A 12240-nucleotide genomic window follows, 5' to 3' on the forward strand; every position below is an offset into this window, starting at 1 on the left:
GATGCTATTTTGACCAGTACTGATTGTGTTTTGACCAGTACCGATTGTGTTTTGACCAGTACCGTTTGTGTTTTGACCCGTACTGATTGTGTTTTGACCAGTACTTATTTTGTTTTGACCAGTACCGATTGTGTTTTGACCAGTACCGATGCTATTTTGACCAGTACTGATTTATTGTGTCCTTTATTGTAGGTGAAGATCTACACTTAGCTCGGGACATATTCTTCCTCTCTTACTTCTCTCAGGATTGTTATGCGGAGTTGTTCGGAACTCAGTTATTGACGAAACAAATTGGATTTGAGGAGCACCAGACAACAGGTACTTATGCTTGTTCATTTTTATTTCTTGCAATAATTTTGTATCTGTATGATCAAACTAATTGAATGTGTTATGTTTAGTAACCTTAATAAATCAAACCAAGTAGGTTTCCAATTGGTTTACAGGCAAATCAAATTCGACAAATCTTGTTAGAGTGGTTATAAGATGGTCACATGACAGATATTTATGTTTGTTTTGTTTGTGATGATCAGTGTGATGGTGAGTTGAGTAATTGACAGCCAGAGATTTCGATCTTGGTAATAATGCTGGTCAGAATTACCAGTATAACGAGATATTTGGCCGAACTTTCTGTGTCCTAGATTACGGGATTATGTCAATGTCGGCCAACACGATTTGTAATTTTCAACCACCGTAACTGTTTTCATACCACTGTAATCCGAACAAATAGCTCATTTAACTGAGGCGCCCGTAAATCACATTTACTGTCTAGCGAAAGTTTGTCTAACAAATTACATGTCTTACACATCTAAATATCACAAATAGAACTAATTTATCTATTCAAATCTTAAATTAGATATAATATAGCATATAAATCGAGATTTATCTCTATTCTGCTGATTAACGATGAATACAGATGTCTGTATTTGATGTGGTAGTAGTACATCACATCGAGAAGATTGAGTTAATATCATAACCTGGTAAAACAGGATGTAACGATCAAGTTTATATAGGAATGGTTTTACGTATATATCTAAATTTACAAATTCCTTTGTTTAAAATCAAATACAATATATATATATGTGTATTTAGTACACCAATAGGATGAACCCACTATCTAGTCCATGACATATTTAAGCCCACTTGCTAATGTGGTGCATTTTAATGCCCCTGCCATGAATTTGGGGGGGAGGGGGGCATATAGTACGTGTTACCCATTTGTGTCCCATCCTGTCCAGTCCTGTCCCGTCCAGTCGCTGTCCAGTCGCTGTCCAGTCGCATCCCATACTGTCATGATGAAATACAATTAGCTAATCTCAGGAACTGCTGATGTGATCCTCACCAAACTGTGTTTCGGGGTGTCAAGTGACAGCTAGGACATTTATGTCTTACAAACATTTTCTAGTTTACATCTGTGCCCCCTGTTTTAAATGCCAAAACAATTTTGAAAATAAATTGAATGGGTTTAAAAATACCAAGAATCTTATTTTAGAAAATTAATTCCAATATTCAAATTGCTTCAATCAAATTGTTTTAATACAGAATTACTCTCACAAAGGAATTTTATTCAAGATATTTTGTTTCCATGCGAGTGAGTTTGATTTATGATGTTGTAAATTTGTCTCAGTTAAAAAAAAATCAGTTACAAGCACTTAAGTTTAGCTGACAGGTATTTACAAGGCTGACCTTTGAGCTAATGAAACCTCTTACAGATGTAATTGTCAAGCATTAGCCTGAAATTCTCCCATCAATTTATTTCATTTTCAACATAGTAAAAATAGGGGTAATTCATCTTTACTGTAGAATATCCGTTAAAATTGCTTGCCACTATCTCCTCTCCAATACCAATAAAGACTGGGGTCACATTACTAGAGAGAGAACATATTTCATGTCGTTGCTGGGTTTCAAACCTTTGCTTGATTATCAGTACAAAGTGGAACACAACCTCCAATAGCAAATGCAGGTTTTGTTCCTTTTAATCTTGAATAGAAATGTTTTCTTCCATTAAAAAAATGAACTCATCCTTTTAAATCTTGCTTTTAGATTTACTTATTGTGAAGTAGATAAACAACTTTAGCAGTAAAGCACCTCTCTATTTGAGTTTCTGTATATTTTTTTGTCTTCTTAGAAGCTGTAAGTATGTGATGGCAGTAATTAAACGAGTTGTGTTGTAAGGATGGTTGGTAACGTAGTGTTATATTGTGGTATTATGTCACAGTGTTAGAGATCGGTTAAATACTACGGAAGATTAACGACAAATGATCACCAATCCGTTTACTGGTGCTAACTTATTCTTTGTCTCCTTTGCGTACACATCCCCCTTTAATAAAGTCACAGTACTCCAGCATTTATCGGCCTGAAAGGAGAACAGCTTGGTTTTCAGTTTTGTTGTTATGGTTATTCCATTGTTTTCAGTATTATATTAGAAAAATCATAGTTCCAACAATTTGAATTCATCATCTTGGCCATTTTTGGCATGTAATACACCAAATTGTCTAGTTTTACATCCGTGGTGCTTATTACCCTGATATGGGCACTTACACAGGAAATGAAGAGATTGGAGTGTCACTATATTACATGTAGTTGTAAAATAAAATTATTAATTTTAATTGAAATTTAAAATTACTTGTTTTACAATTGAAATGTACAGTAGCCTATATATAGTAGAGCTGTCAGGTCTAACTTCATATAAAGCTTGAATTAAATTCTACTTCAAGTGTTGAACTAAAATGAACCGGCCATCTTTAAACCTCGGGGGGAATGACCTGAAGTTGTCTCCCTTGTACATGACCTTGAGTCTAAAGTGTCACAAAGTGATGATGTAAAAAAATTCAGGTAAACTGCCATTTGTTTCTTTGGTGAAATATATCATGTTTAAATAGGTAGCTTGAAACAGGTTGCTTGACCTGTACAAATGTCTGGTTGAAATTCCCCATTGGGACATAATTTTTTTTGGATCATTAGAACTGTTAACATGTAAGAATAGGTATGTGTACTTCTCAGGAGTTTTCATCATCCTGATTATAATTAGTTTTAGTGAAATATCCTTCAGTATGTAGTTCTTATCTCGCTGACAATCCATCAGTTTGTTTATCAGTTCATCTGTCCATCCTTTTGTTACTCAATCAGACCATATGTGCTTATCCATCAGATCGTCTGTCTGTCTGTCTCTATCCAACATGTCATTTATTCCTCTGTCTTTCCATTAGACCTTGTGTTTATCCATCAGATCATCTGTCTGTCTGTCCATCCAACATGTCATTTATTCCTCTGTCTATCCATCGGACCATATGTGTGTATCCGTCAGATCGTTTGTTTGTCTGTCCATCCAACATGTCATTTATTCCTCTGTCTATCCATCGGACCATATGTGTGTATCCGTCAGATCGTTTGTTTGTCTGTCCATCCAACATGTCATTTATTCCTCTGTCTATCCATCGGACCATATGTGTGTATCCGTCAGATCGTTTGTTTGTCTGTCCATCCATGTCATTTATTCCTCTGTTTATCCATTAGACCTTGTGTTTATCCATCAGATTGTCTGTCTGTCCATCTAACATGTCATTTATTCCTCTGTCTATCCATTAGACCTTGTGTTTATCCATCAGATCGTTTGTTTGTCTGTCCATCCAACATGTCATTTATTCCTCTGTCTATCCATTAGACCATCCATCTCAGTCCATTCATCTGTTTGTTTCTAAGAATAACTGAATGTAGAAATCAGAAAATTCTTGAAAATGTTTACATGATAAAGACTGCCATATGTATGTGTGATGTGCACTAATAAGAGGTCATGACATAACATTACATTTGTAAGGTCAATAGGTCACTGTTACTAAAGATAGAACATGGGGTCAAATAAGGAGAGGAGGTTGAATATATTTCTGACCTGTCACTGTGTTCTGTATATATATATATATATAGATGGTTTGTTAATATATATATATATATTAGTTTCCCAAAGCAATATTTACAATAAATAATAGTTAATCAGAATAATAAGAGGGCACAGCAAATGATGCAAATACAAACTAACAAAAAATCAGTTAAGGCATATTGGACCAATATATGAAGTTTGATCAATTAAGAGTCATCAAGAGTGATGACAAAGATTTGTTATGAATAGTAAATGTGACCATGACCTTTAACCTTTAAAATCCCTTTAATGATTGATAGCTAGTCTATATCCCTTCCTTAACTTAGTGGCATGGGCATACCATGTAGCTAAACCTACAAGTTAAAATTACACTCAATATTAGGGCAGATGTATATTCTGTGAAATAAGAAATATTAAAAAATATGACTGTTAAAAATATCGAGAAAAGGTGGCAGCAAGATGTCTGGGACAGGGATAACACACACGACCACAATCCCTAAAATAACTGGAAAGTCTGGAAAAAATGGAAATCGCATATAACTGGTAGGTAATGGAGAGAGATTCTCAGTCTGGAAAATTAATTAAGCACTGTATGATGAGTAGGTGATGAAAAGTGTAAGTCGGTCTTGTCTTCATAGAAATTTAATTGTCTGCTGATGGTTTGTTCGTATGGGAATTCACCAGATGCTAATACCTTTATGTTGCTCTAAAGGGTCTGATGAAAAAGATGCATTTAGAATTAAGGGAGAAAACTTTCTTTCCGTACATGTTTGAAATTTGATGGAGATATTAGAAAGAAAAACCTTTAAACGATTTTTGGTGTTCTGATAAAAAACATTAAGATACATTAAAATTAAGGGAGAAAGCTTTCTTTCCGTACATGTTTGAAATTTGATGGAGATATTAGAAAGAAAAACTTTTAAACAATTTTAGTGTTCTGATCAGAAAAGAAAGAACAAATTTTTTTGTTTTTTTTTGTTTTTGTTAGGAATATAAAGCATTTTTGCAAACAATCATAATCTTGAAATGAGCTTAGTGATAGCTTCAAAATATGTATTTATGTGCAACATGTGAAAATCTCTAACTTGAAGCATGAGCATATATTGATGCACACTATCAAGGCCAACAGTTTCTCAAAAGATTTTTTATGACTTCATTATAGATTAGAATATGTTGAATCTGATGCAGTTTGGCCTGGACACCTGGGAGAACTTGACTGGTTATGATATCATGAAATCAACAGGATGTAAACACGGTCTTACGTCCATATAAACCACATTTTATTTATCACGCTGTTTCTCACCTGGCGTTTACGTCCTGACACTACCTAATGCGTGATTAGGTCTGATGATTTTACCTAGGTTTTATTACTGGTTTGTTTTAAATACTTCCGTCGGCAGTAGATTTTGGTAGATTTTATGGACAACAAAAGTTAATGCATATATAATGATAATATTAAAACTCGACCCCTGTGTCAGTAGATATGATGCTTGATGTGTTACTTATGTCTTATTTAACCTGTAATAAACATAAAGAACCAACATATTAACAATTCCATGCAGGGATCGGTTAATTGTAGAACAATAAAATAGAATTTGTTAGATTTTTACTGAACTTGCAATACCCGTCTGTGTGCTTGTTACAAGATCTTGGCTTATTTCCTGGTAAGTACAGAGCAGGCACAGAGATCAGCACATACCTTTCAAGCCAATAAGAATCTCTTCAATTGTTCTACTGTAACTTAGCAGATATTATGTTTTAAATATCTCAATGTACCATTTCCTCATCATCAACTCAACCAGCTCCTCAACAACTCAACCAACTCCTCAACAACTCAACCATCACCAAATAAACTCAACCATCTCCTCATCAACTCAACCATCTCCTCATCAACTCAACCATCTCCTCATTAACTCAACCATCTCCTCATCAACTCAACCATCTCCTCATCATCTCAACCATCTCATCAACTCAACCATCTCCTCATCAACTCAACCATCTCCTCATCCACTCAACCATCTCCTCATCCACTCAACCATCTCCTCAACAACTCAACCATCTCCTCATCATCTCAACCATCTCCTCATCAACTCAACCATCTCCACATCAACTCAACCATCTCCACATCAACTCAACCATCTCCTCATCAACTCAACCATCTCCTCATCAACTCAACCATCTCCTCAACAACTCAACCATCTCCTCATCAACTCAACCATCTCCTCAACAACTCAACCATCTCCTCAACAACTCAACCATCTCCTCATCAACTCAACCATCTCCTCATCCACTCAACCATCTCCACTCACTCACATCCCTCACCATCAACCATCTCCTCAACAACTCAACCATCTCCTCATCAACTCAACCATCTCCTCATCAACTCAACCATCTCCTCATCAAGTCAACCATCTCCTCATCATCTCAACCATCTCCTCATCAACTCAACCATCTCCTCATCAACTCAACCATCTCCTCATCAACTCAACCATCTCCTCAACAACTCAACCATCTCCTCATCATCTCAACCATCTCCTCAACAACTCAACCATCTCCTCATCAACTCACCATCTTCCCATACTTAGAACCATCATCATCAACATCACATTTCATAATCAACCAATTACCGTCATCTAAACACCCTATATTCAACCATCTCTATTTAGACAACCTATTCACATCACTGAACACTATCTTAACATGCATTATACAACCCTATAACACTTCTGTAGTCAAACACTATCCTCACAGTTATATACTCAACCCCTCATCTTAACATTCTATAACGTCAACACTATATTCACCATCTCCACATCAATCACCATCTCCTCATCAACTCAACCATCTCATCATCAACTCAACCATCTCCTCAACAAGTCAACCAACTCCTCATCATCTCAACCATTTCCTCAACAACTCAACCAACTCCTCATCAACTCAACTATCTCCTCATCATCTCAACTATCTCCTTATCATCTCAACCATCTCCTCATCAACTCAACCATCTCCTCATCAACTCAACCATCTCCTCATCAACTCAACCATCTCCACATCAACTCAACCATCTCCTCATCATCTCATCCATCTCCTCATCATCTCAACCATCTCCTCATCAACTCAACTATCTCCCCATCAACTCAACCATCTCATCATCAACTCAACCATCTCCTCAACAAGTCAACCAACTCCTCATCATCTCAACCATTTCCTCAACAACTCAACCAACTCCTCATCAACTCAACTATCTCCTCATCATCTCAACTATCTCCTCATCATCTCAACCATCTCCTCATCATCTCAACCATCTCCTCATCATCTCAACCATCTCATCAACTCAACCATCTCCTCATCAACTCAACCATATCCTCATCATCTCAACCATCTCCTCATCATCTCAACCAACTTATCAACTCAACCATCTCCACATCAACTCAACCATCTCCTCATCAACTCAACCATCTCCTCATTAACTCAACCATCTCCTCATCAACTCAACCATCTCCTCAACAACTCAACCATCTCCACATCAATTCAACCATCTCCTCATCAACTCAACCATCTCATCATCAACTCAACCATCTCCTCAACAAGTCAACCAACTCCTCATCATCTCAACCATTTCCTCAACAACTCAACCAACTCCTCATCAACTCAACTATCTCCTCATCATCTCAACTATCTCCTTATCATCTCAACCATCTCCTCATCAACTCAACCATCTCCTCAACAAGTCAACCATCTCCTCATCATCTCAACCATCTCCTCATCAACTCAACTTTGTCCTCCACTTTCCTTCTTCCCACTGTACTTTAGAAATACCACATCATCAACCACTATTTAGTGAAACACTAATTAACAGTTGATGGAAGTGAAACACTATTTAACAGTTGATGGTAGTGAAACACTATTTAACAGTTGATGGTAGTGAAACACTATTTAATAGTTGATGGTAGTGAAACACTATTTAACAGTTGATGGTAGTGAAACACTATTTCACAGTTGATGGTAGTGAAACACTATTTAACAGTTGATGGTAGTGAAACACTATTTAACAGTTGATGGTGGTGAAACACTATTTAACAGTTGATGGTAGTGAAACACTATTTAACAGTTGATGATGGTGAAACACTATTTAACAGTTGATGGTGGTGAAACACTATTTCACAGTTGATGGTAGTGAAACACTATTTAACAGTTGATGGTAGTGAAACACTATTTAACAGTTGATGGTGGTGAAACACTATTTAACAGTTGATGGTAGTGAAACACTATTTAACAGTTGATGATGGTGAAACACTATTTAACAGTTGATGGTGGTGAAACACTATGTAACAGTTGATGGTAGTGAAACACTATTTTACAGTTACTAGTTGTAAAACACCATTTAAAAGTTAACGGTTGTGAAACACAATATAACATCTACCGGTTGTGAAGCAGGATTTAAGATTAATATCTTAATGTCTTTAAGATTAATATCTGTTTGCTGATAATTTCAAAATATCAAGCTTAAACACGATACAACATTTTGATCTTCAGACGTAAACCTGTTCATGGATAATAAGTAGCTAGCTAGAGACCAGAATACAATGTTACTCATGGGTTGTAAATGTAATAGCACCTTGCTGACAGAGAAAGTGGATTATCCTTCCATCAAAGAACATATCATCATGTCTTGTGCCATATCCAGCACCTAACTACCATCCTGGGCGCCCCGCATACATCATTACCGCTTCGTATATGGGTTATTACAGTAAAATAAACAATTTATGATTGATAATCTGATGTCATGAGCTGCCATTTCTCTCTTGTTAGTCGTAATCACTTTCAGTTGATTTCACATACAGCAATTACTGTGCAAACTTTTTTTGTTTATCAAAATGGAAATTGTGTCTGATTGTAGGACAATATTTTAAGGCGTGTGTGTCAGAAGAAAGTTGATTCAGACATGTTTAAGCTGTGGTTCTTATCTGGATCAGTTCATGGTCAGAGTATAGAATCCATAAAGACACAACCTGAACTAGTCACAACCTGAACTAGTCACAACCTGAACTAGTCACAACCCGAACTAGTCACAACCCGAACTAGTCACAACCCGAACTAGTCACAACCCGAACTTGTCACAACCGGAACTAGTCACAACCGGAACTAGTCACAACCTGAACTAGTCACAACCTGAACTAGTCACAACCTGAACTAGTCACAACCCGAACTAGTCACAACCCGAACTAGTCACAACCCGAACTAGTCACAACAACCTGAACTAGTCACAACCTGAACTTGTCACAAATGTTCTTGTTGAAAGACCGAAACAATTAGAGGCCAGTATTTAGACACCTCGACAGCTATTGTAAGGAGTGTCGAAACAATTAGAGGCCAGTATTTAGACACCTCGACAGCTATTGTAAGGAGTGTCGTCCTCGTCATAACTGGATGAAACATGCATGCACTTCCTGGCAAGCTATAATAAGCCAGACTTTCTATTGACATCTTATGAATAAACTTAACTGATATATTACAAAGCTCACTGCTGCTATATACCTTCTACCTGACCAGCCAGAGTACAAAATGTTACTAAGCTGAAAATAGCTGGAGAATAATCCCGGGCATTTTTTATATTTCTGCTATTTAGGTTGTGTTGTGGTACAAAAAATGGTTTTGACTATAAACTTGTTTTCCAGATTTACATGGTTCATTATCACTACTGAGACCTTTGTTTACAGTTACATGTATAATGCAGGCCCTTTAGACCTTTACTAGTAAAGAGCTGTAAAGCACAGGCCCTATAGACCTTTACTGGTATAGAGATGTACAATACAGGCCCTATAGACCTTTGCTGGTATAGAGATATAGAACACAGGCCCTATAGACCTTTACTGGTATAGAGATGTACAACACAGGCCCTATAGACCTTTACTGGTATAGAAATGTACAACACAGGCCCTATAGACCTTTGCTGGTATAGAAATGTAGAACACAAGCCCTATAGACCTTTACTGGCATAGAGATGTACAATACAGGCCCTATAGACCTTTGCTGGTATAGAGATATAGAACACAGGCCCTATAGACCTTTACTGGTATAGAGATGTACAATACAGGCCCAATAGACCTTTACTGGTATAGAGATGTACAATACATGCCCTATAGACCTTTGCTGGTATAGAGATATAGAACACAGGCCCTATAGACCTTTACTGGTATAGAGATGTAGAACACATGCCCTATAGACCTTTGCTGGTATAGAGATGTACAATACAGGCCATATAGACCTTTACTGGTACAGAGATATAGAACACAGGCCCTATAGACCTTTACCGGTATAGAGATGTACAATACAGACCCTATAGACCTTGGCTGGTACAGAGATGTAGAAGACCTGGCCCTTTAGTTCTTTACTGGTATAGAGATGTACAATACAGGCCCTATAGACCTTTGCTAGTATAGAAATGTACAATACAGGCCCTATAGACCTTTGCTGGTATAGAGATGTAGAGCACAGGCTCTATAGACCTTTATTGGTAAAAAGATTTACAACATGTATAGGCCCTGCAGACCTTGACTGGTATAGGGATGTACAACACAGGCCCTTTAGACCTTAATTTGTATACAGATGTACAACACAGGCCCTTTAGACCTTTTCTGATGTAGAACCATATATAACCTTGAAAGACATTCATTGAAATGCAATCTCGTGCCTTCAGGCTCTTGTTAGGATTCACGTTTGTAATGCTCAAGCACAGGGCCTTTTCCTCACTGAATTGGTATATTGGGAAGATTTTGCAGATTTGGCTTAAATATGAAATAATTTCAATTGAGAATGGGGCCAATTAAGGAACCAAAAATGCCCTCAGAAAAGCCCTAATGTCATACCTACACACCTGTCTGTATATCATGCCTACATACATGTATGTGATGTCTACACACCTGTGTGTATGTCATGACTACACACCTGTCTGTATGTCATGTCTACACACATGTCTGTATGTCATGTCTACACACCTGTCTGTATGTCATGTCTATACACCTGTCTGTATGTCATGTCTACACACCTGTCTATATGTCATGTCTATACACCTGTCTGTATGTCATGTCTACACACCTGTCTATATGTCATGTCTACACACCTGTCTGTATGTCATGTCTACAAACCTGTCTATATGTCATGACTACACACCTGTCTGTATGTCATGACTACACACCTGTCTGTATGTCATGCCTACACACCTGTCTGTATGTCATAATATCATGTCTACATACTTCTATGTCATGTCTACATACCTGTCTGTATGTCATGTCTACACACATGTCTGTATGTCATGACTTCACACATGTCTGTATGTCATGTCTACACACCTGTCTATATGTCATGTCTATACACCTGTCTGTATGTCATGTCTACACACCTGTATGTATGTCATGTCTACACACCTGTCTGTATGTCATAATATCATGTCTACATACTTGTATGTCATGACTTCACACATGTCTGTATGTCATGTCTACACACATGTCTGTATGTCATGTCTACACACCTGTCTGTATGTCATAATATCATGTCTACATACTTGTATGTCATGACTTCACACATGTCTGTATGTCATGTCTACACACATGTCTGTATGTCATGACTTCACACATGTCTGTATGTCATGTCTACACACCTGTCTATATGTCATGTCTATACACCTGTCTGTATGTCATGTCTACACACCTGTCTATATGTCATGTCTACACACCTGTCTGTATGTCATGTCTACAAACCTGTCTATATGTCATGACTACACACCTGTCTGTATGTCATGACTACACACCTGTCTGTATGTCATGCCTACACACCTGTCTGTATGTCATAATATCATGTCTACATACTTCTATGTCATGTCTACATACCTGTCTGTATGTCATGTCTACATACCTGTATATGTCATGTCTACATACCTGTCTGTATGTCATGTCTACACACCTGTCTGTATGTCATAATATCATGTCTACATACTTGTATGTCATGTCTACACACCTGTCTATATGTCATGTCTACACACCTGTCTATATGTCATGTCTACACACCTGTCTGTATGTCATGTCTACACACCTGTCTATATGTCATGTACATGTCTACACACCTGTCTATATGTCATGTCTACACACCTCTCTGTATGTCATGTCTACACACCTGTATGTATGTCATGTCTACACACCTGTCTGTATGTCATAATATCATGTCTACATACTTGTATGTCATGACTTCACACATGTCTGTATGTCATGTCTACACACATGTCTGTATGTCATGACTTCACACATGTCTGTATGTCATGTCTACACACCTGTCTGTATGTGATGTCTACACACCTCTCTGTATGTCAT

At 37.3% G+C, this 12240-nt stretch overlaps 2 protein-coding genes across 5 annotated transcripts in view; both read left to right on the top strand.

Moving 5' to 3' along the window:
• The window catches only part of LOC117344307 (zinc finger CCCH domain-containing protein 10-like), a 234247-nt gene that overhangs the window by 51917 nt on the left and 170090 nt on the right, over positions 1 to 12240 (top strand). For all 4 annotated transcript variants that reach the window (XR_004536149.1, XM_033907011.1, XM_033907016.1 and 1 more), the window contains exon 2: positions 193 to 318. The gene's annotated coding sequence lies outside the window, so the exon portion shown is untranslated. The remainder of the gene's footprint in view (positions 1 to 192; positions 319 to 12240) is intronic.
• Positions 5645 to 7687, top strand: LOC117343289 (cell wall protein RBR3-like). The gene is made up of 2 exons (XM_033905633.1): positions 5645 to 6502; positions 6626 to 7687. Exons 1-2 carry the CDS (start codon positions 5645 to 5647, stop codon positions 7685 to 7687), a joined length of 1920 nt encoding a protein of 639 aa, XP_033761524.1.

This window comes from Pecten maximus, chromosome 15 (assembly GCF_902652985.1).
Source record: "Pecten maximus chromosome 15, xPecMax1.1, whole genome shotgun sequence".
NCBI classification, from domain to species: domain Eukaryota; kingdom Metazoa; phylum Mollusca; class Bivalvia; order Pectinida; family Pectinidae; genus Pecten; species Pecten maximus.

Bases quoted from the DNA above. Each gene is read 5' to 3' on its own strand.
- LOC117343289 (XM_033905633.1), top strand. From the start codon at position 5,645: ATGTACCATTTCCTCATCATCAACTCAACCAGCTCCTCAACAACTCAA. The intron at 6,503-6,625 runs GTCATCTAAACA...CTATCCTCACAG, and splicing joins TTCATAATCAACCAATTACC to TTATATACTCAACCCCTCAT.